Source organism: Hemitrygon akajei, chromosome 12 (assembly GCF_048418815.1).
Source record: "Hemitrygon akajei chromosome 12, sHemAka1.3, whole genome shotgun sequence".
NCBI lineage: Eukaryota > Metazoa > Chordata > Chondrichthyes > Myliobatiformes > Dasyatidae > Hemitrygon > Hemitrygon akajei.
The window spans coordinates 75,746,620-75,771,664 of NC_133135.1; the positions used below are offsets into that span (position 1 = coordinate 75,746,620).

Sequence of the window (25,045 nt, forward strand, 5' to 3'; positions counted from 1 at the left end):
AGCATGACAGAACCTTCAGTGATATACCATGATGGCCATCTCTTCCCATGTTGCTCTGGGATCCTAGTAGCTCCTCAAACTGTTCACCTGAACCGTGAGATTGTGTCTGATTTTAAATTTATTTTAATTTTCAACTTAGAGATCAAACATGATAGCACACCCTTCCAGCCCTTGAACCTGAACTACACAATTACACGCATGCGACCAATTAACTTACTGACCAGTATGTCTTTGGAAAGTGGGAGGGAACTGGAGCACCTGGAGGAAACCCTACACGATCTCAATGAGGAAGTGCAAACCCCTTTCAGATGGCAGGAGAACTGGATCGAGGTTGCTAACCCTGTAAAAGCGCAACACTACCATGATGTTCTCACCGACTCCATCGGGTGATTATTGATCCATATGCCTGGCTTCAACAATTAGTCAGGAAAACTCAGTATCAAGCAGAGATAGTGAATGTGGTAATCCTTATTCTACGTAGCCTCAGCCTGGACTTTGAACTGTTTGCTGGACTGCATCAGTTACTGTCCAGAACAAAGAAGAGGGCAGGAAAAATCATGGCGGATACCAGCCTGAAAACTGCCTTTTCCAAAAGTTCCCTTCTGGAAAGCACCAAAGAGCTATTAAAACAAAACCTCCATGCCAAATTTAAATTTTTTTCTCCCAGGCAGTTAATCTGATCACCCATTCTGGTTAGACTTCTCCATCCCCCTCTATCTATTACCCCAGACACTGCACTGTAAACACTTCAAACCACATTATATAATGTTGTTTACATTATAAGTACATGCTGGTAATTATGTACGTATTTCAACCTCTACTTTTATTTTAATATAAATCTTTATGATTGTTGAATAATGTTTTTGTTGCATGATACACTCCAGAGTAAATCCCTAAAGCAGGTAAATATATATGGTGAATAAATTAATCCTTTTTCCTTGATATGCTCCCAGATATCCTTTTTATCATTCATTCCAGGGATGTGGACTTCGCAAGATGCAGCAGCATTTAATTGTCCATCTCTAACTGCCTATGAAAACTCAGTGACAAATTGTTTCCTTGAACCATCGCAAAACTTAAGGTGTGGTCATACGGTGAACATATTCCCTGTTTGGGACAGAATTCCAGAAGTTTGACCAAACAAAGCAACAACAACATATTCTGAGTAAGGTCGGTCTGTGGCTTGGCAGACAACTTCCACCTAATGGTATTTCCATGCTTTTATTGCCCATGTCCTTCTAGCTGGTAAAGGACCATCATTCAATATGTCATCGCTGATCTACCCCAGGCCTCTTCATCTCTACTGTGCCATTTCCCCATTGCCCACAATTCCTTGATCTTGGAAGGTGCTATCTAAAGGAGTCTTGTGACTGTTTGCTGTTCTCTTTGAAAATAATACAAACCACTGTTATTGTGCGTTGGGAGTGGAGTGTGTGGAATGGTAGTGGATGAGGTGTCTTTCAAGTGGGCTTCTATGCCCTGCATGGAAATTGGTAAATTGATTTATTATTGTCACAATTTGGTATGGCAACAAAAACACTCAAAAACTTCTATAGATGTACTGTGGAGAGGATTCTGACAGGCTGCATCACTGTCTGGGATGGGAGGGGTGGCAAGTGGGGGCAACTGAACAGGACCGAAAGAAGCTGCAGTGGATCGTAAACTTAGATGGCTCCATCTTGGGTACTAGCCTACAAAATGTGTACAGAGGGATGGTCTGACGGAACATGGAGTTAAATGTGTTGAAAGAATAAGTAAATGTAGGAAGGACAACAAAATTCTAGGGGCGTATAGCCCGATGGGAGTTCGGGGAGCTGGGTTAAGCACAATAGGCAGCGATTCAAACAGAGAGAGGAGAAATGGGTTAAAAATTCTATATCTGAATGCACGAAGTGTCAGGAATAAGGCGGATGAGCTTGAAGTCCAGTTGCGAATGGGTAACTATGATGTTGTTGGGATAACGGAGACATGGCTGCAGGGAGATCAGACCTGGGAAATGAATGTACAAGGGTATACGTGCTATCGTAGGGACAGAAATGTGGGCAGAGGGGGTGGGGTGGCTCTGTTGGTGAGGAATGAGATTCAGTCCTTTGCAAGGGGGGACATAGGGTCAGGAGAAGTAGAGTCTGTGTGGATAGAACTGAGGAACAGTAAGGGCAAAAGGACCCAAATGGGTGTTGTCTACAGGCCACCAAACAGTAGCATGGATATTGGGTGCAAGTTGAATAGGGAGTTAACATTGGCATGTGGCAAAGGTAATATCGCAGTAGTTATGGGGGAATTTCAACATGCAGGTGAACTGGGAGAATCAGGTTGGTGCTGGACCACAGGATAGGGAGTTTGTAGAGTGCCTACGGGATGCATTCTTGGAACAGCTTGTACGAGAGCCGACCAGGGACAAGACCATTCTGGATTTAGTGTTATGTAATGAACAGGATTTGATAAGCGATCTCACAGTAAAGGAGCCATTAGGAGATAGTGATCACAATATGATAAGTTTTTATCTGCAATTTGAGAAGGATAAGGGCAGCTCGGAGGTGTCAGTGTTGCAGATGAACAGGGGAAACTATGGAGCCATGAGGGAGGAGCTGGCCAAAGTTGACTGGACGGATAGCCTAGCAGAAAAGACAGTGGAACAGCAATGGCAGGTATTCTTGGGAATAATGCACAAGGTGCAAAATCAGTTCATCCCCCAGAGAAGGAAGGATTCAAAGGGGGGAAAGGGGCCTCAGTGGTTGACAAAGGAAGTCAGAGACTGCATAGCATTAAAAAAAAAGGAAATATGACAGAGCTAAAGAGAGTGGGAGGACAGATGATTGGGAAGTTTTTAAGGAACAACAGAACTTAACTAAAAAGACAATACGGGGAGAAAAAATGAGGTACGAACGCAAGCTAGCCAGGAATATAAAGGAAGATAGCAAAAGCTTTTTTAGGTATGTGAAGAGAAAGAAGATAGTTAAGAACAATGTTGGGCCCTTGAAGAATGAATTGGGTGAAATTGTTATGGGAAACAGAGAAATGGCAGAAGAATTTAATGAGTACTTTAGATCTGTTTTCACTAAGGAAGACACAAGCAGGGTCTCCAGGGTTAAGGAAGGACATCCTGGCTGTAGAGGAAGTGCAGCGTAGATTCACGAGGTTAATTCCTGGGATGTCAGGACTGTCTTACGCAGAGAGGTTAGAGAGACTGGGCTTGTACACGCTGGAATGAAGGAGATTGAGAGGGGATCTGATTGAAATATATAAGATTATTAAGGGACTGGACAAGATAGAGGCAGGAAATATGTTCCAGATGCTGGAAGAGTCCAGTACCAGAGGGCATGGTTTAAGAATAAGGGGTAGGTCATTTAGGACAGAGTTATGGAAAAACTTCTCTCCCAGAGAGTTGTGGGGGTCTGGAATGCACTGCCTCGGAAGGTAGTGGAGGCCAATTCTCTGGATGCTTTCAAGAAGGAGCTAGGTAGGTATCTTATGGATAGGGGAATCAAGGGATATGGGGACAAGGTAGGAACCGGGTATTGATAGGAATTGATCAGCCATGATCTCAAAATGGCAGTGCAGGCTCGAAGGGCCGAATGGTCTACTTCTGCACCTATTGTCTATTGTCTATTGTCTAAAATACCCAGGACATCTTCAAGGAGTGGTGTCTCAGAAAGACAGCGTCCATTATTAAGGACCTCCAGCACCCAGGGCATACCCTTTCCTCACTGTTACAATCAGGAAGGAGGTACAGAAGCCTGAAGGCACACACTCAGTGATTCAGGAACAGCTTCATCCCCTCTGCTATCCGATTCCTAAATGGACATTTAACCCATAAACACTACCCCAGTTTTTCAATATATATTATTTCTGGTTTTGCACAATTTTTAATCTCCAATATACATATACTGTAGTTCATTTATTTGTTTTTTCTTCTATATTATGCATTACATTGAGCTGCTGCTGCTATGTTAACCAATTTATGACAATAAACCTGATTCCGACATATATTGACAGATCAATTCATTCATTTATTACAATTGCATTGAAGTAGTACAAACATGAAGAATAAACTGTTAACAGTGCAAAGAAAATTCCGGGCAGATAGACAGTGAGGTGCAAAGTCATAAAGAGGTAGATTGTGAGGTCATGGACCCACCTTCTTGTACTAGGGATCATTCAAAATTCTTACAATAGCAGGATAAGAACCATCCTTAAGCCTGGTGGTAAGTGCTATCAGACTTCTGTATCTCCTGCCTGATGGCAGAAGGGAGAAGACAGAATGTCTGTGGCGGGTGGTGACTTTGATTTTGCTGGCAGCTTTACTGAGGCAGTGAGAAGTCCAGACAGAACCTGTGAAGGGAAGGTCGGTTTCTATGGGGTGCTGAGTTGTGTCCACAGCTCTGCAGATTCTTGTGGCCGTAGGCAGAGCAGTTGCCATACCAGGGTGCTGTGCAGCCGGACAAGACATGGTGCATCGATCAAAACTGGCGAGGATCAAAGGGGACGTGGAGAATTTCTTTACCTGCTTGAGGAAGTAGAGGCACTAGTGAACCTCTCTGGATGTGGTGTCAACATAGCTGGAAGAGGAGAGGCTGTTGGTGATATTCACCCCTGGGAACCTGAAACTCTCAATCCTTTTGATCTCACTGATGTAAACAAGAGTATGTACTTTGCCCCTTCCTGAAGAAAATGACCCGCTCTTTTGTTTCGTTGACAGTGATGGAAAGGTTATTGTCAAGACACTATGTCACTAGGCCCTCCATCTTCTTCCTGTACTCCGACTCATTATTTAAGATGTGGCCCACTACAGCGGTAATCTGCAAATGTCCCCGATGCAGTCAGAGCAGAATCTAGGCATGCAGTCGCAAGTGCATAGGAGCAGGAAGCTGAGGATTCAGCCCTGTCGGGCACCAGTGTTGAGAGTAACTGTGGGGGAGGTGTTGCTGCCTGTTCTTACTGATTGCAGTCTGCTCATTGGGAAGTCAAGGATCCATCTGAGTTCCAGATTTAGGAATTTGCAGATCAGAATCAGGTTTGTTATCGCTGAAATATGTCATGAAATTGATGTGTTGTGGCAACAGTACAGTGCAATACATAAAAACTCGCCAAGATGGCGGTGCGACGCAGCTTGCAGCGGCCAATCTGGAGCTGATATCTGTTATTTGTTAAGCGGGGTGCTGTGCGCAGTCCTGATCTGATGGAACACGGACGTGGGAGCACGGAGGAACATCTGGAAATCTCCAGGAAGACCTTCTTCCTTGCTGCTGCTGCTGTGAGGTCCGGGTCTCTGCTGAGAAGATCAGGCCCCCAGTCCTCGGGGTTGTGTTGCCGGTGGCAAAGGTGTCTTAATACGCTCGGCAGAGGATGGTGCTCAGAGAAGCTGTGCTGGAGGGGATGGACGGAGGCTCAGAGATTCGATGGACTCAGAGTCCGCTGCGGTCAGGTCGCTTTCACTGTGTGCTGTGTCTGCGAGGCTGGTTTTGACAGAGCTTTCATTGTGTACTGCGTCTGTGAGGCTGAGTCAGGCGGCGACGTGCAAGTCCATAGCAGGGGTATTCCCTTCTGCCGCTTGTGTGGGATGACGAGTCTATCAGGACCCTGGGGACTTGTGGAAACTGTGTGGTGGTTTCATTCGAACTTATAGTCTTTTAACATCTTTGGACTATTTTTACTGTGCCCATGGTCTGTTTTTTATCAATTATGCTATTGTTTGCACTGTTGTAACTATGTGGTTTTGTGCAGGTCTTGTAACTTTAGTTTTTGGTCTTGTTTTGTCTAGTGGATTTGGAGCTCCTTTCTGGGGAATGCGCTAAGATGCTAGCGTGATATTAATACGCAGCAGCCTCTCCGGACTCTGGATTGGGGATTGCCAAACGTTATGTGGATTTTCTGGTGTAGTCTGTTTTGTCATGTGTTTTTGTGAAATCATTCTGGAGGAATGTTGTCTTATTTTTTAACTGCATTACATTTGTGGTTTCTAAATGACAATAAACTGAAACTGAACAGAACTGAAAAACTACACTATGTTACAATAAGGAATATAAAAAAACAGAGAAGTAGTGCAAAAATAAAGGAAAATGTGATCTAATGTTCATGGGTTCAAGGGTTGTTTGCTTGGAATTATAGTACTAAGGGTGGAGTTGAAGTCAGTAAACAATAGTCATATCTTAGGTGTCTTTACTATGAGGGGTGATTGATAAGTTCGTGGCCTAAGGTAGAAAGAGTCAATTTTAGAAAACCTAGCAAATTTATTTTTCAACATAGTCCCCTCCTACATGTACACACTTAGTCCAGTGGCCGTGGAGCAAATGGATCCCTTCTTTGTTGAAGTGGTCCACAGCAGGGGTGATTGATAAGTTTGTGGCCTAAGGTAGAAGGAGATGAGTTATTAACATCAAACTTTCTGCATTATCACTCAAAGAGTTGAACTGCACGTGCATGTAACGAGAGCATCTTGGACCTCCAGGTAGTCCACAGCAGGGGTGATTGATAAGTTTGTGGCCTAAGGTGGAAGGAGATGAGCTATACATCTCTCGTTACATGCACATGCAGGTCAACTCTTTGAGTGAAAATGCAGGAAGTTTCAAGTTAATAGTACATCTCCTTCTACCATAGGCCACGAACCCCTGTTGTGGACCACTTCTGGAGGTCCAAGACGCCAACTTCTACAAAGAAGGGATCCGTATGCTCCACGATCACTGGACTAAGTGTGTAACTGTAGGAAAAATAAATATGCCAGGTTTTCTAAAATTGACTCCTTCTACCTTAGGCCACGAACTTATCAATCAGCCCTAGTATCTAAATACTGCAGAGATGAACGGAGATGGCATCTGCTGTAGATATGCCATGGTGGTAGGTGAGATGCAGAAGACTGAGGTTTGCCTAGGAAGCTGAAGTTAGCGCATGCCGTGACCAGCCCCTTGAAACACTTCATGATGGTGGATGTGAGAGCTGCTGGGCGGTAGTTATTAAGGAACATTATCTGGTTTTTCTTAGGTACCAGGACGATAGTAGTCTTGTTGGGGTGGGAACCTCTGATTGAATCAGGGTGAGGTTAAAAATATCTGCAAGTACCCTTGCCAGATGATCTGTACAGCATCAAAATACAGACCATTAGGACCCAAGTGTCCAAATGTGTACGTGAATCTTAACATTCAGCTACCCAGTTGTTAAAAAAATTGACATCCATTAAAAATGCTAGATATATATCAGAACAAGTGTCATCTCTTATTTTCAGAGAGATCAATTTGTAATACTTTGATAAGACCACTAAGTGTAAAGTTCTGATGTCCATATCATGAAGAATTTAAGGAAGACCTCAGTGAAACTTCTGAAATCCTGATGAAGGTTGAGAGGGTGGGTATTGTGATGTTTCCATGAGTGGGAAAATGTGAATGGCACATCAAAGTTGCAAACTTAAGAGGTGGTTATTAAAGACTGGATGCAGAAGAACTACTCACAGAGGAGGGTAAATAGAGGGATTTCTCTACCATTCTACCACAAGTCTGCTGGTATCTAAATAAGAGGTAGACAAAATCTTGACTGCTCCTAGAATTGTGGGCTGTGGGGATTCGGCACAAAAGATATGACGAGGCCTGGGATAGATACTGAGTCTGAGGCCTCCGTTGGTCAGAGTTGACCATGGATATTGCATCCTAGTGGTCTGGATATGCAAGCCTGGACAGTACAATATGGAGAGCAAGCCATGTAGTGAGCTACCATCTCCATACAATTGATGAACCCAAAGGAATGGTAGAGACTGATACAGTTTGGTACCAGCAGCACAGCAGGAGTTGCCAGTCAGTGTTGAGCTTAGTGCAGGACTGCCTTAGTGACTCCAGTTTCGGACTTTTCCCTGGGAGTTTACTCCTGAATCCTTCCCCATGAGCGGGTATAGCTGCAAGGCAGCGGAGGTTTGAGATCTGAGTTTTCCTTTTCCTAGATGAGCTACCAAACATGGCTGATGAGCCCCATCTGCCCAAAGTGACTGGTTTTAAGGTGCCAGTAACCCGCCTTTGCCCCTTCTCCTGTTCGTGGAAATGGTACCACTGGGCTCAGTAGATAAGCCACACATGAAGGCCAGGACCTGGAGTTGGTTGTCAGAGGTTCTTTGTGGTGCACGCCATTGGGAGCATTTAATATGTAGTGGAAGCTTGTCCCCATTACCACCCCCAGCTCTAACAACCTTAAGGGGTAGATTAGCCATAGCATATTGAATGATGGAGCAGCTTTGAGGGGCTGAAGTCTGATTCTGCACCAATTTTCCAATGTCCTTCTGGTCCATGCAGAAACGTAAAAATAGTTGGCACTAAAAGGCATGAATTTAAGGAAGTTACCAGGAATCAAAAAAAGGGATATTCATAAATATAACTTAACTGGCAAAACAGTGCTAAGAAAGTGGAACAAGGTTCCACATCCACCGGTGGGGGTAAGTGATATCAGATGCATTTAGAGGAAGTAGGGTTAACCTATGAGGGACATGGAAAAAATGGTTCTAAGAAAAGACCTACGGTACTTCTTCTCCTCCATCGTCATGTTTCTGAATAGTCCATGGACCTGTGAACACTACCTCATTATTCTTTCTTGTAGCAATTATTTATTTTGTAATTTATAGTAATGTTATGCTTTTGCACTGTACTGCTGCATCAAAACAATAAATTTCATATCATATAAGACAGTGTTCCGTGCTGCCTATAAGGAGCTTATATTGGCTTCCCATGATCATGTCCCTTTCCCCTGGTGCTCCAGCTTCATTCCACATTCCAATGATGTATGGGTTGGTAGGTTAATCGGTCACATGGGTATAATTGGATGGCGTGGGCTCATTGAACAGGAAGGGCCTGTTACCGTGCTCTATTGCTAAATAAAATAAAAGCAAAGAAGCAACTCGATTGTAATTCTAATGAGGAAACTGCTGCACAGCAAGAACAATAACTTGCAACAAAGGTTACTGTATTGAAGTCTCTCCCTAGAAGTTCCAGCAAGCTTCAGAGATGTTAGAATTATGGCCAAACCTTTGGTAGGCAAGAACACTTCATAGAACGACAGTGAGGTAGATTTTGAGAAATATTTTACAGAAAAGGGGATAGAAGAGAATTAAATCACATCTGCTATCAGTGGGACAAGGAATGAAGAGCTGTGGAAGTTATAAAGCTGGAGTGATATTGTAGATGTTGGATACAGGTGCGACTAGCACATAGTATTTTTTTCCTCTTGGTCAAATGCTGTCGACTGAAGTTCCAATCCAAGAGTCATGAGTGCAAATGCTCGACAGGCAAACCAGTGCACCACAAAAAGCCCCAGTTTAAATTTATGTTCTACAGTACGTGCCCTCTTCATTGCCTAGTCCTAATCTCTAAAACTATAATACTTGATGGTAACTGCATTGTATGTCATTTTCCCCACAATGAGATAATGCCTATATTTCAAAGAGTGCTTGATCCAAATTCATAGATGGTAAAATATTAATATAAGTATTCATTTTTGGAAAGGAAGCTAAGACCAGGAAAAGGATGAGTATTTCAACCTATGAATAATTAACTTTCTCTACAAGAACATACAGATACTACCTTCTCCATGCTTCCATCCAAAGTCAAAATAGGCTCCATCAATTATCAGATGTTATATGCGTATCTCTCACCTTTGGCCATCTCAGGTGGTGACAAGAAGATGCATGAGAGTGAGATAGATTGACTGGTTGTGTGGTGTTGCAACGATAACCTTATACTCAATGCCAGCAAAGCCAAGAAATTGATTGCAGACTTCAGGAAGAGGAAGTCAAAAGAATACACACTGATCTTCTGTGAGGGATCAGTGACTGAAAGAGGGGGCTGGTTCAGTTTCTTCGGCATCCTGAAGTGGTTTGGTAGTATAGTGGTTAGCTATACAACTACTGGGCCAATGGTCCAGGTTCAATCCCATCGCTGTCTACAAGGAGTTTGTACGTATTCCCCATGACCACGTGGGTTTCCTCCAGGTGCTCCATTTTCCTTCACATCCCAAATTTGTACGGATTAGTAGATTGATTAGTCACATGGGTGTACAGGCAGTCCCTGGGTTATGTACGAGTTCCGTTCCTGAGTCCGTATTTAAGTCGGATTTGTACGGAAGTCGGAACAAGTATATCCGGTATTATTTAGCGTCAGTTAGTCAAACGTTTGTCTTAGTATATAGTATATATTTTACCTTTCTATGCATATAAAACACTTAAGAAACGTATGTATTCCAATAATTAAACCACTAATAATAATAATTATTAGTAACAATAATTATTACTAATTATTACAATTAGTAATAATTGTAGCTTCCATCGGGGCAGGGCCTTTCACATGCTCCATTATTCTCACTTTATCCTTTAAAATTGTTCCAGTCGTTGACCGACTGTAGCCTAATGCTTTTCCAATGACCAATGGCATTTCACCTTTTTCCAAACGCTTTATTATTTCCACTTTATTTTCAATCACAATTGCTTCCCGTCAATGGAACAGAAACACTGCGGGCGGCAGCTCCCGACCTGCGCCGGCTCCCGAGGTCCACTGGGTCCTAAGGACCACCACATTGAGACAGGCTGAATGGGACAAGTAGGGGCTGTGCTGGGTTTAGGTATTTGATCCTCCACAATATTCCACATGGGAATTTAAACTGGAGGTGGCAGTGTTTTTTTTTTACAAGGTTGAGTTGCAAGCCCAACATCAACCCAGCATGAATGGTACGGGAGTCACTGGATCGACATCAACCTGGCAAGGGAACGGTCTATCACTGGATCAAACTCAGGAAACTCCGTTCTCCAGCCCGGCACTGATCTCACTGCGCCACCAGCCGACCGGAACGGGGGTGGGGGTGGGGGGGGGGGGGGAGGCAGGGTTAGGGTGAATCTTACTAAGAAAGATTTAAGCCAAATACAAAATTAAACACTCGACACAGTGTCAACAGCAACGACTTAAAATGGCGGACGGTGTTCTCCTTCCTCAGTAAGTACGAGTTGTCCGTAAGTCGGACGTTCGTAACTTGGGGACTACCTGTATTCGGGTGGTACAGGCCTGTTGGGCTGGAAGGGCCAGTTACTGTGCTGATTCTCAAAATAAATAAATAAACATCTCAGAGAATCAATCCTGGGCCCAATACATTGATGCAATCAAAGAAGGCAGGCCTGCAGCTCTGCCTCATTTGGAGTTTGAGGAGGTTTTGTATGGCACCAAGGACTCTTTCAAATTCTTACAGGTGTACAGTAAAGAGCATTCTGATTGGTTGCATCACAAGGAGGTATGGAAGCTCCAACACACAGGATCACGAGAGGCTGCAGAGGGTTGTAGTCTCAGATAGTTCCCTTAAGGGCAGACATCAAAAACATCCCCAAGGGGCTGTGCCTGAAGGGTGACATCGACCATTTCGGTCCCTCACCAGATGGGACATGACCTCTTTGCCTCATTCCCATCGGGAAGGAGGTATAAATGCCTGAATACCACATTCAATGTTTCAGGAATGGCTTATTCTCCTTCACCATCAGATTTCTGTATGGTCCATAAAACCATAAATACCACCTCATTACTTTTCTTTTGCACCATTTATTTTGTAACTTATAGTAATTTTATAACTTGCACTGTACTGCTGCCACAGAGCAACAAACTTCACAAAAGACCTGTATGTCAGTGATAACAAAGCTGGTTCTGATTGCGATGAAGCCTCCGCTGCTCTGCAGCAGAAAGCAGTCAACACCGGATCTAAAGGTTACCTTCACTTTTTACATTCTTGGCCTAAGTTCACTGAAGAAAAGTTTCTGTCCCGTGAAATCAAATCAGCTTTTTCCAGTTGCTGGCAAATCTTGGGCAATTCTGACACAATCTCTCAACCGTCTTTTCTAAATTGCACTTTTCATCCCTTGTCTTTTAAACTATTCACTGTTTTCTGCCATTTAAAAAGTTTTAAACATCTTTGCTTGACAGAAAGTAAAGGAGCAGGTGACAGGAAGCTGAAAACGTAACCACAGATAAGGAAAGTCATGAAAGCTGTGAAGGGATTATCTTGCACAGAAATTCCCTCAGAACTGAAGACCAATGTGAACACTAGCCACTTACTGTGAAAAGTTGGAGGGAGATTTTAACCCACTCCTAACTGGGGGTGGCACGGTATTGTAAGAATTAGCACAATTGCTTCGCAGCACCAGTGATCTACAGTCAGGGTTGGACTGTCTGTAAAGAGTTTGTATGTTGTACCCATAATCTTGTGGGTTTCCTCTAGGTGCTCCAGTTTCCTCCCACGTTCTAAAGAAGTACAAACAAAGTTATAGTTAGTAAGTTGTGCGCCTGCTATGCTGATGCCAGAAACGTAGCAACATTTGCAGGCTGCCCCCAGCACAATCATCGCTAATTGGATCTGAAGCAAGTGACGCATTTCACTATATGTTTCAATATTTCGATGTACATGTAACAAATAAAGCTAATCGTTAAATTAAATCCTCAGTCTCTGATTGTCTGCGACACATTTTTAGTAATATTTCTGGCCATGCAGCCAGAGCCACACCCTCATAGTGTGCAGGAACCTTCCAGTTAAAGTCTGCGATGCCTCTGCTCCACTGAAGATGTGTGGTGCAGATGGTGGAACTGATAGCTCAGAGCTCCGGCGACACAGATTCAGTCCTGACCCAGTCGGCACATTCTTCCTTTGATTTGCACTGCCATCATCCGAATGCTCCAGTTTTCTCCCACATTCCGAAGACGCGAGGGCCGGTAAGTTAATCAGCCAGTGTGAGTTACCCTTGGAGTGCAGCTGAGTGGTGGAGCTTGGAGACCGTTGATAGGAAAGTGCAGAGAGTGGGAACAGTGTCAATCAGAAAAAAAATATTTTAAAGGTACAGTGAGGAACAGGTCCTACTGGCCAAACAAGATGCACTGTCCAGCAAGTCAGCTGTTTAACCTAGCCTTTACCACAGAACAATTTACAATGACCAATTTATCTACTAACCAGTATGTCTTTGGGCTGTGGGAGGAACCTGAAGCACCCGGAGGAAACCCGCGCACTGATGGGGCGACGTACAAACTCCTTCCAAACCTTGCCGGAACCGAACTCCAAACTCCGACAGCCCGAGCTGTGATAGCTTCGGGCAGACCGCCACGTTAAAATTGCAGATGCTGGAAATAAAAACAGAACATGCTGTAAATATGTTGAGAGAACAAACCAGAGTAGGTCCTACACTGTGAGCAGTAGGGCACTGAGGAGTATGGTAGAACTGTATGGGAATACAGATCCATAATTTCTTGAATATGGTGTCACAGGGAAACAGGACCATAAAGCGAGTTTTTGGCACGTTGCCCTTCACAAATCAATTTAATGAGTACAGGATTGAGGATGTTATGTTGAAGTTGTATAAGACATTGATGAGGCCTAATTTGGAGTCTTGAGTGCAGTTCTGATCAGCTATCTATGGAGATATATCAGTAAGATTGAAAAAGTACAGAGAAAATTTACAAGATGTTGTCAGGACTTGGGGACCTGAGTTATGGGGAAAGTTCTGAATACATTAGAACTTTATTCCCTGGCACATGGGAGAATAAGGGGAGATTTGATAGAGGTATACAAAATTATGGGAGATATAGATAGGATAAACGCAAGCAGGCTTTTTCCATTGAAGTTGGACAAGGCTTGAACTAGAAGTTATAGGTTAAGGGTGAGAGGTGAAATATTTAAGGAGAACCTGAGGGGGAACTTCCTCACACAGGGAGTGGTCAGAGTGTGGAACAAGCTGCCAACAGAAGTAGTGGACGTGGGTTTCATTTCAACATTTAAGAGAAATTTGGATGTGCATGTGTGGGAGGGGTCTGGAGTGTTAGTCCAGGTGCGAGCCAATGGGACTTGACAGAATGATAGCTCAGCACAATCTAGATGGCCCGAAGGGCCTGTTTCTGTGCTGTAGTGCTCTATTACTCAATGAGTCTACTCAGAATGTCAGGCCACATCTGAGGGAAGATAAACAGAGCTAACATTTGAGGTCAATGACCTTTACTTAGAACCCGCAAGGAGACGAAAGAAGTTTCAGGAAGTGTGGAGGACAGAGATGACAAGATTCTTTCATTTCTTTCTCATTTCTGATAAAGGGTCCTCAACTTGAAAATGTAACCTTGTTCCTCGTTCCACAGATGTGACCTGACCTGCTGATTATTCCCAGCATTTTCTTTCTTTTAAATTCAGGGGTAGTGTAAATGGTGCCTGATGTCCACTCACTGGGCTGAAGATTTTAATTCAAAACAGGCTCTGCATCTCAGGTAAGGCTGTGGTAAGGCAGGGCTAAGGACAACAATAGCCTGGGGCAGTTGTGGTCAAGTGAGACCTTTGAAGTCACCTCAGTTTCCTACAGATGAGATAGACTGCAACAGTGTGTATTCAAGACAAACATGTGAGATCTCTGTAGCGAGACTTTTCCAGAAAGGTCTTCCTAAAATAGCATCTCTTTACATAATTGGGGTTATGGAGACAGATGAGATAAGAGTGATGGAGGGAGGCGAAACATACCCAACAACCATGGCTCTGTTGTCTTTATTAACATCAAAATATTGTCGGCTGTCCATTCAAAGTTTTGATTGACTTTTAACAGCTCTATTGCCCTTACTAACTTCACAATATCATCGGCTGTTGGCTTGAAGTTTTGATTGTCTTTAACATCTGTATTGTGGAAGTTGATTGATCTTGCGAATAAGGAATTTGCAATTCACAATGATCAATATCCATAAATGATTAGCCAATTCTGTATAAAAATATTAGTTTTCTGTTCAGACTTTAGAGTAGTGTGGGTAACCGGGGTCCATGCTGCTCCCCTTGTACACAAGTAAATAAAAAGTATGCTCGAGTTGTAAGAGTATGCTCTGAGCTCAGTTATTTTATTATTGGTGACAACAGTTACTTTGACGAATCTACTGGTAGATAATCAATTACTTTCTGTTCCGTAGCCATGGGTGAACAGAATTTTCCTGCTTGGCTTCAGAGAAAGGAATTTCACTTCACCCTACCCCCATTGTCCAGGGAAGGGTTGACTGTACATTTTCTTCCATAGATGCTGCATGACCCATCGAGTTCCTCCCACATCTGCATTCTCTTGTGCCTCCACAAAACACTTACCTCCCCCACCCCCCAACTTTCTTCTGTACTTGCAGACAATCCAGAGATAGCAGTTTTTTTCCCAAGCAGACCCGTGGTCACTTTTGGCCAATTACGCCATGCTCCAGGTGAAATGGCAGCAGGTGACATCTGCAAAGGACAGCCTTATTGTTATATAAAACCTTACCTGTCCTTTCCAGAAAATCACAAAACATTTCATAGCTGATAAAATACTTCAAAAGTAGTCACTTCTATTGTGTTAAGGACTTAGCAGCTAATTTACACATAGTAGATAGAAATGGATAATGACCAAACATCTTTTTCTGCAAGGTTGACTGAGGGAATGCTTGCCAAGACATATTATTCTTTTCAACAAGAGTAACTTGACACCTTGATAGAAATATTCTCTACTACCCTGTCCCTACTACCTCCGGTTTAATATCTCATCGAACAGATGGTACTAGAAGAAGGAAGCCCAAACTCAGTGTCATCGGGGCACCGTTTCTGTAGCAGGCTTTTTTGTTTTTACAAGGCCGAGTTGCTAGCCCACTGCTCAACCCATCATGGTTGAAAAGCAATGCCAGGGGAGCTGGCTGGATTCGAACTCAGGAGCCTTCGCTCCCAAGTCCGGCGCTGATGCCACTACGCCACCAGCCAGCCATCAGTCAGTACTGGTCACCAAGTAAAGGAATGGACACAGTGTAGGGGAGATTCAGCAGCAGCTCAGTTATGAGGCCAGACAGAAGAAGCTAGGTCTGTCATCTCTGGAGAGCAGGTTGAGGGCGAGATGATTGAGATAAATAATTAGTAAATAGACTAAAATGCAGCAAACTCTTTCCCGTACCAGGGGTAGATGAAATGAGAGGATAGAGGTTTCGAGGAAGAGGGAAGTGGTTCAGAGGGTGACCTCTTCACTTGGAGTGTCAAATACCTAGAAAATGCTGCCTGAGAATGGATAAAGCTGACACCATTTAGATGTGCATCTGAACCGCTTAGGTATAGAGTACTATGGACCACGTACAAAGAGATGGGGTTAATACGGAACGGTGCCCACTGGTCAGTGTTGAATTACCTGCTTCCATACCGTATGATTCTGTGACTGACTTCAGGTTAATTCATCTGGACATTTGTGCTTGGATATTGAGACTCACCACATTCTGACTCAAGTGCTGGAGTTCTCTCACAGTCTAAGACCCACCTGCCAGAGGCGACCGGAAGTTAACCGGGCACTCTAATTCATAGCTGGAACATGAGGGAAACCGACTATTTTAGGTACACACCCGAATGGATTCAGGATGGTGAATCAAAAACAAATATGTGGGGAGGGGACTATCAATCCAATTAATAACAAAAACTAAACATTATTTTTTAAAAATCCATTTATTGAAAATTAATTACTTCAGTGACTCTTCATTCACTATTCTACAAAATGACACACACACACACAAAGTCAAGTAATTATACAAATATTAAATATGTTCACACTTTGAAACCCAAAATAATTTACATACAGATTTACAATGAGTACCACCTCATAGACTTCATTAAATTAACAGGGAATTAATTTAAATAAAAATCACAATTCATTAAAATGTCTTATGAATGGTCCAGCACATGACCTAAAGTTACTGCAGGTGATCAGAATTTTAGGCAACACAAAGTAACCAGACTTCTTGTCCTGGAATGTCATCGCTGACAGAATTGCTACCAAAGAAAGGATTTTTCCATCCAATTAGAGCCAGGCAGTGAACTCTGCCTGTGTCTGAAGGACACCCATTGACGTAAATGAGTGAGATCGTGGCCTGTGCCCGGGGCTTTGAACGTCTGACTCCTGAAGCAAATCCCTGTAGAGCTGTGACTTTAGGAACCTGGGATAAGAGTCCTTCTCCATCAGACTGAACACCTTCTTCTGCGCCAAGTCAAAGCAAGACAGAGTTGGCCGTGCAATGTTTTTCTTCGTCACTTCTTTAGTATGGAAATCAATGTTCACCTAGTTCACAAAAAAAATCAATGGAACCAATTAGTTTTCTGAAGCATCAAGATGAAAGCAAGTCCAATTATATTCAAGTATATCAAGTACTCCAATTGTAGCAAAGTGTCTTTGATTGTGCATTGCTCCTGTGTCTTAATACAGTCTAAAAACCCATGTGCAACTTTCAGCAAAGGTCACTATCAAATGGTTGCTCTTCACCACAACTGCCTGTCCCCTTTGTTTCTAAACAGAGGGGTTTACTCTGCCGTTTCAGTGAGCGGCAGAAGGTCAATAAATTGAAATGAGCAGTGACTGCTCATTTCAACAGATGCTGCCCAACCTGCTGAGTTCATCCAGCTTGTTTGTACGTGTTGATTTGACCACAGCACCTGCAGTGTACTTTGTGTTTACTGGAAGGTCAATAAGTTTGCTGTGGTTCTGTCACTTGGCCAAATAATTTTCCCTAAAGGAGACAGATGATTCAAATGGAATTGTACCTAGCTGGTACACGCATAACCAACATTACTAATAACATAGTTTGTTAATTCACAAGTTTATTTAATCTCCCCAGCTGCCACATTGAGCCTTGTACCTCTGCACTTTCAGTGTATTGGCCTTTCTAGAGAGGGCAATTGTCACAGACGATAGCACTGTCATCCTGAAATTCCTGGTGAATGCAGACATTGCAAGCAGAAGTATCTAGAGTAATAGATTTCCGGTCATGTTGTTTCCAAGTTCTGCAAACGTCAGGTGTTTCAAGATGACACAGCAGTAGCTCAATGTGAAGTGCTCCTTCCCCTAAAATCATATTGAATCTCCTAAGTTTTAAGACTAGAGTATAGCTTGGTTCAATATCTTATTGTACTCCTAACATTTTTGCACAGTGCAGGATATTCCAAAACATCACCTTAATCACACTGAATCTTTTGGGAGACCCACATCAGCTTTTTGAAGAGAAGAACCAAACTTGTGTCACATTAAGATCACAATGAGATGAATTGTGATACTAATAAATGTGAGAGTAGGTTTGATGGGCCAAGTAGTCTACTCTTTATCATATTTATAATTCCATTGCCTTGATCTTTTCCCTAAAACTGTTCAGTTTTCCCTCTTCATATACACAAATTACTTTTAAAAGTGGATAATGAATCCAGTTCCACTCTCTTTCAAATGAGGAATTCCAGGTGATAAAAAGTAATATCCCTGTCTCCCCTCTGGCTTCTGTAGTTGTCATCATGCTTGGCCATATGAGAATTGCTCTTACCTCTTTTGGAGCATCTGTACTGATGAAATCAGAATAGATTTTCTTTGCCTTGGAAGACAGCTTTGCGAGTGTCTTAGTTTTCCTGTAGTTTTCACAAGCTAACCAGAATTCAATGTTTTCCTCGCTGTGCTCCGATTGTAAAAAAGCTCGAAAGAGAGCCAAGCCAGCTTTAAGAGAAAGCAGAAGGTGTCATTAATATCAATTCTGCCTGATTAACTATAAAAGCCCTTTTTTTTGTAATTTAAAAGACAGCATCATAAACAAAATATTTGGCCAAGATTTTGCACCTCAACATTTGAAGGGAATGATTGATTCAAAAGCATAAATCATAAAACAAAGCAAGAGGCTGGACAAGAGGTTTCTCTGAAGCGGCAGAGGCTTGGGGGTGTGGGGGGAGACCCAACAGGTTTACAAGATTATGAGAGGCATAGATGGGTTTAACAGCTGGTTTCTTTTTCTCGGGGTTGCAATGTCTAATATTAGAGAGCGTGCATTTATGGTGAAAGCAGGGCAAGATCAAAGGAGATGTGTGGGGCAAGTTTATTTTGTTACACGGAGTGATAGGCACCTGAGGTGGTAATAAAGATAAATATGATAGAGGCATTTTGGAGGCTATTAGATAAGCGAGTATATATGCAGAGAATAGAGGGCTATGAGCATTGTGTAGGCAGAAGAGATTAGTCTAGGTAGGCATTTAGTTACTTCACAACATGGGTCTGTTCCTGTGGTGTAATGCTCTGTTCTACAAATACAAATTGTGTTGTGGATCATTGATATACTGAAAGATCAACTTATAAAGTGGGAGTAACTGGAGTCTTCAAACCCACATTGCCATTGTTATTAACCCTCATGGTACAGGAGGAGGCTGTTCAGTGCAAAGTTTATGGCAGCTCTCAGAACAACCCCATGGCAAAGGTGCACTTTATTCCCTGGAACTACTATCGGTCATGTCCATCAAAGCTATCCTGACTCTTCTACCACTTCCGCACATTTTGGGCAATGTACAAAAACCAATTTACCTATCATCCAGCACGTCTTTGGGATGTGGAGGAGTGTGGGGGGGGGGGGGGGGGGAATCAGAGAACACTGGGGAAACCCAAGAGGCCATGGAGAGAAAGTGCAGAATTCACAGAGACACTATTAGAGGCCAACATCAAACCCAAGTCGCCAGAAGACTGAGACAGCAGTACTACCTACTGTACTAGAGGTGAGGCTCATTATTTCAAATTAATCCTCAAAATCCTTGGTCTTGTGTCTCAAAGTTTACCTCCCTCCTCGCCCTGGAGAAATCCACAGTTTCACTACCCTTTGGAGAAGAAGTTTCTCCTCATTTTAGAACCAAGTATCTTGACAATAACCTCAGGTGGTGATCCTGCGACGGCAGTATGAGTATTCCCGCACCCCAATACTGCATCTGTTCAAAAAGGCAGCTCACCACTACCTCAATGGCAACAAAGCTCAGCCTGGAAACCCAGATCCCTTAAATTAATTTTTTAAAAATTCAGGTTCCTTAGCCAGGGGAACCATTCTTCCCCCGTCAAATACGACATCTGTATCAGAATGGTTGGAGTCTGAATTGGGTCCCTGTTTATTCTCCTTAACTCAGGTGAATACAAACCGGACTGAGCTGATCTCCTCAAACATCCCAGAAACCAAACTGGTCTAAGCTAATAGTAATAAAAATCTGAAATTCTATTGTCAATGGGTTGGACGGCTAGACCATCAGGGTTATTTGAAAAGGTTGTAGGGGCAATTTTGAAAGACCAGGAATTGAGGGCTGTAGGAATTGGCATAGAAGATGAGATGAAGCCTGGGGAAAGACAGCCCTGATGACGTTGTTTGACAGGGCAGGCTTGAGCAACAAAATAACCTGCTTTTACTTCATTTCTCAACTCGATTACATCCCTGTTTGCAGCAATTAATTCAAGTCAATCTCTCCATTACTCATACATTGAACTGCCGAGCTTTCACATTTTAATGCTTCTCAGCGATGTACAAGTGATACTTACTCTTATGTGTTAAAAGCTTCTGCAGACATTCACCCCATTTGGAAGGCTCGTCAAGATACATGCTGGGGAAGAAAAATGCAATTTAAATTTAAACAACCTCGTCAGTTGAGTCTTTTTAAATGACATAGTAAAGCTAGCTGACGTCTTTTCCTGGCACACTAAATTACTGGCAGCTTTCAGTTCAGCAAACTTGTTGAAGCGAGTGGAAAGCTTGCGTACTGCAGAAAGCGGTGTGCAGTCCACCGCTACCGCTGCTGCCCCACAAGACCTTTTGCACAGCAGTACCAGAAACCACTGCAAGACTCAGTTGCTGAAGTGGAGGCTGGTTTCTTATCGTGCTGTTGTTTACAGCGCCTACTTGCAAAACAAGAACACACTCAACCACAAACCAGACGGCTTTGGTCAGCAGGTGAGATAAAACCAAAGACTCTGAATTTGCAATAAGGCAAGGGAAGCTTGCAGACCCCTCTAATTCTTCATCACTTTTATTTCTAAAGCATTCGACTTTAGAATAAAGAAGTGATACTAGATAGAGTGGCACTTACAGTGCTTAAGCTTTGAAGGCACTTGAGCAACACATTTAGCTTTATCTCAATTATTAAGCAGCAAAATTTAAATTAGTGAAACGGGAATTTAAAAAAAGAACAAGCAGATGCTGAAGATCTGAAATAGAAACAAAATATACTGCAAAAACGCAGCATTTGTTGAAAAAGAAACTAGTTAATCTTTCAGGTCTGGGCCCCTAAACTGCTCTTTCTGCAGATGCTGCTTGGCTTGCTGGGATTTTCCAGCATTTTCAGTTTTTATTTAAATTAACACACACTGCATCACTATAATATAAAGAGATAGGATCTTTAAGGACTCCTTTAAATATATATTGTCAGGGAGAGAAACCTTAAAACCGACACAAACTCAGGAGGACATAGCTTATCTAACTTCTTACGAATGGGATCATTTACCAATATTACAACTGAGCTGATGTATTTGCGATTAATGATTTAAGATTCAGTCAGTGGTGATAGGGACCTACTGTTTGTACTCCGAGATGTGGGCAAAACTTACTTGTTTTTTTCAGGTTTGCTGAGCAGAGGCGCCAAGATTTGCGAGTCTGTTTTCTGTAGGATGAGACTCAGTCGATGCCACCTGTCTTTACCCCTGCAATATACAATATTAAAAAGTCTAGTCAGGCAACAGCTGGAAATAATAGAACATCCTCACCCCCTTTGGAGGAACCATTTCAACCATCCAGAAGGAGACTGGAAGATTGGTTGGAATTCTGGGTTCTGAGAAAGGTCTTTAATGGGAAACATTGTCGTGGTTTCTCTTCCCACAAATGCAGAATGAATGACCTGCAAGCATCCAGGGTTTTCTGTGTTTTTAAAAAATTTTTAGAATCTTTGTATCTGCAGTATTTTTTAAACTGCTTTTACCCTACCCTATTTTAGCCCACAGATGTCAATAGGGAGCACCAATGGGCAGATGAGAAAAAGACCAAACAACTAGCGCCCCTTGGTTTAAGGTTTATTTCTACACCTACCCAGCCCCACCACTACTACCATCCCTTAATGTCTCTACACGTTCCCATCTCCACAGTGAGTCTCGTGCACCATACAATCACGACCTTCAGATCCGCAGACTCTTGCTGGTCATTATGGCATAGGAGAACATTACACCTGCAAACGCTTTCATACCTTTCTCACTCTCATTTATCTATCATCTATGATCTTCAACTACTTCTTATAAGCCACATTCTACCACTCACTGGGTAAAAGGATTTTCCTGAAGGCTGATCACCTGTATTAGTGACTACAGTCTGTTTTACTTGCAGTCCCAAGTTCTGGGTCTTCAGTGTACTGTTAAAAGTACTCACTCTTTCAAACGATCTAAACTCAGTTTGCAGCAGCAACATTTGCCACTACTCTCAGAACCATTAACATCACAAATCTTTAATGGGCAAAGTCAGCAGAATTTACGCTCGGAAATAATAATTAGAAAAAAAACAATGAAACAAACAATAATTTCTACACACTTAAAGTGTGTCCATCAAGTGGAACAGGTGCAGAATAAAGTTTACAAGCTCACAAAATGTTAAATTATGTATATTTGAATATGGTCAGAGAAATGCACGTTCGTTGCTTCGGTGCGCTGTTCACGAGTATACGCCAAGTTGCATTTCAACTATTTTTGCACATTGCCCTTTCCCACGAGTTATCAAACGAGGGAAATGAATGATGTCCGAATCAAAACTCTCAAAGCGCACAATACTCTGATTTTCAAGATTCAACATTACCTGTTTTTATTGTCCATTTTCCCCTCTTGATTCTGGGGTTTGATAATCCTGTAAGGTTCCTCCTTTGGAGCTGACAAGTTTAACTGCGGGAACAGATAGAGTACAGTCTGCATAGTTCCCCGGGGGATGAGGTTCGGCTAACACCAAACGCTCACCACTGCACAGGTTGAGAATGTTTCACCGCCTTTGCTTGGACTAGGTTAAGAAGCCGGGATCCAGCCGACTCCGTGAGAGCTGATTGGCTGTGGAGAGCCTGGACCCGCCCCCCGGTTCTCGCGGCCTCCGCGAAGTTGCATTTAATTGTAACTTCAGGTAGATGCAAAGTGTTTGACGTCAGCAGTTAAAAATACCCTGCAGACCAGTTGAAATGCGAAACTGCATTTTGATAACCATCTATATAAATAAAGCGGTCCATTCCTTGCATTGTCTTTTGAAACCCGCTGCTTCCCCAGTTGGAGCAATATACCGCCTCTGCTGAGCCAGAGGCTTAATGCAAAACTTCTGTCCGCAGGCTATGCTTCTCTTTACGTGTTGATGGCTCAATAATTTTAGCAGCACATTTTGCAGGCTCCAGGTGAAAGAGGAGACAGGAAGCAGACATCGGGTGGGAGTTTCAGTTGTGGTTCTTCTGAATGTTGTATTGTCAGATAGCTGTCTAGTACAGCAGTTTAATCTGAGATTAAAACAATGTGACATTATACATTATGCTTTTACATAATTAACTTTATCCTTACATTATTCTACCATGCACAGATAGGTCTTGAGAAGATGATGACAGATTCGAGGGACAGTGTGTCAATACTAGTGTCCTTGATTCCTAATACAGAACATTTTGCGGTCCAACTCTGAAATGAGGTTGAAAAGACAGTGTACAACAAGGCTTCTTGAAAAATAACATAACCACCAGAAAGTTTGCAAATGCCTGACATCCAGAACAACAGACACAACATGTTGGAGGAACTCAGCAGGTCAGGCAGCATCTATGGAAATGAATTATTGAAAAGTCAACATTTCAGGCCGAGACCCTGCTTCAGGACTGGTTCCTTTAATAATAATAATAAGTACTTTAATGATCCCGACTGGGAAATTCTTTTGTTACAACAGCAACATTTAAAAACACACTTAGCAGAGTGCAGAATTAACTAATAATAAAGTGCAGAATAGTAATATACACAACAATAATTTACCAATGTGCAGTAATAAAACAGAGACGTGTTCTCCTGTCGCACTGAGATGAACTGTTGTATATGCTGATTGCATTTGGTAGGAAAGATTTCCTGTAACGATCCTCGTGACAGTGGAGCTGAATGAATCCGTTCGAAAAGGTGCTCCGCTGCTTATTCAGTAGGTCGTGGGGAGGATGTGCCAGATTTAGAAGGATGACAGGGGATCTGATTGAAACATATAAGATTATTAAGGGATTGGGCACACTGGAGGCAGGAAGCATGTTCCCACTGATGGGTGAGTCCAGAACTAGCAGCCACAGTTTAAGAATAAGGGGTAGGCCATTTAGAACAGAGATGCGGAAAAACTTTTTCACCCAGAGAGTGGTGGATATGTGCAATACTCTGCCCCAGAAGGCAGTGGAGGCCAAGTCCCTGGATGCATTCAAGAGAGAGTTAGATAGAGCTCTTATAGATAGCGGGGTCAAGGAATATGGGGAGAGGGCAGGAACGGGGTACTGATTGCGTATGATCAGCCATGATCACAGTGCTGGCTAGAAGGGCCGAATGGCCTACTCATGCATCTACTGTCTATTGTCTATTGACTATTGTCTGTAATGGATAACAGTTTGTTTAGTGACCTCCTCTCCATCACTAACTCTAAAGAGTCTAGGTTGTAGCTAAGGATGGATCCAGCCTTTTTGATGAGTTCATTTAGTCTTTTTGCATCACCAGCACGGATGCTGCTCCCCCAACATAAAACCGTAAAGACTGCACTCGCTACGACAGACTGGTAAAAGATTTATTGGATTATTGAATCAGTGGATCTACTGAGAACAGACTTTGATCCTGGAAAGTTGGTTTTAGTAGGTTCAGGTGGAGGTCGTGGAGGGAGCACGCACAAGATGCTGGAGGATCTCAGTAGGTCAGGCAGCATCAATGGGGGACAAGGAACAGTTGTCAATTCAGGATGTTAGATCCTGATGATCGGTCTCGCTCGAAATATCGACTGCCTCCAGATATTTTCCTCCAGAGACACTGCCTGACGCATTGAGTTCCTCCCGTCTTTTGTGTGTATTCTTCCAGATTTCCAACATCTGCGGTATCACTTGTGGCTCTGGTCACGGAGGGGAAATTGCCTGGGGTGGAATGGAATTTATTTGGGACCACTGACTTAAATTACAATGTTCAAGTATGCCCCATGTTCCATTATTTTGCAAAATTCTTGCATTATGCATAATCTGGTTATCCAATGCATGATTGCTATCGCATAGCTTT

The 25,045-nt window shown here is 42.8% G+C and overlaps 1 protein-coding gene across 1 annotated transcript; it reads right to left on the bottom strand.

The window, feature by feature from the left end:
- Positions 1 to 16,464: 16,464 nt before the first annotated feature.
- LOC140736598 (regulator of G-protein signaling 21-like) lies at positions 16,465 to 22,802 on the bottom strand. The gene is made up of 5 exons (XM_073062416.1): positions 22,605 to 22,802; positions 21,377 to 21,469; positions 20,315 to 20,376; positions 18,306 to 18,472; positions 16,465 to 17,059 (listed from the first exon to the last, which is right to left on the bottom strand). The coding sequence occupies exons 1-5, from the start codon at positions 22,715 to 22,717 to the stop codon at positions 16,802 to 16,804; spliced, it is 693 nt and encodes a 230-aa protein (XP_072918517.1). The 5' UTR covers positions 22,718 to 22,802; the 3' UTR covers positions 16,465 to 16,801.
- Positions 22,803 to 25,045: the final 2,243 nt, after the last annotated feature.

Coding starts and splice junctions, on each gene's coding strand:
- LOC140736598 (XM_073062416.1), bottom strand. CDS start 22,717: ATGCAGACTGTACTCTATCTGTTCCCGCAGTTAAACTTGTCAGCTCCA. Junction 21,470..22,604: donor AAAATGGACAATAAAAACAG/GTAATGTTGAAT, acceptor TGTATATTGCAG/GGGTAAAGACAGGTGGCATC. Junction 20,377..21,376: donor AGCAAACCTGAAAAAAACAA/GTAAGTTTTGCC, acceptor TTTCTTCCCCAG/CATGTATCTTGACGAGCCTT.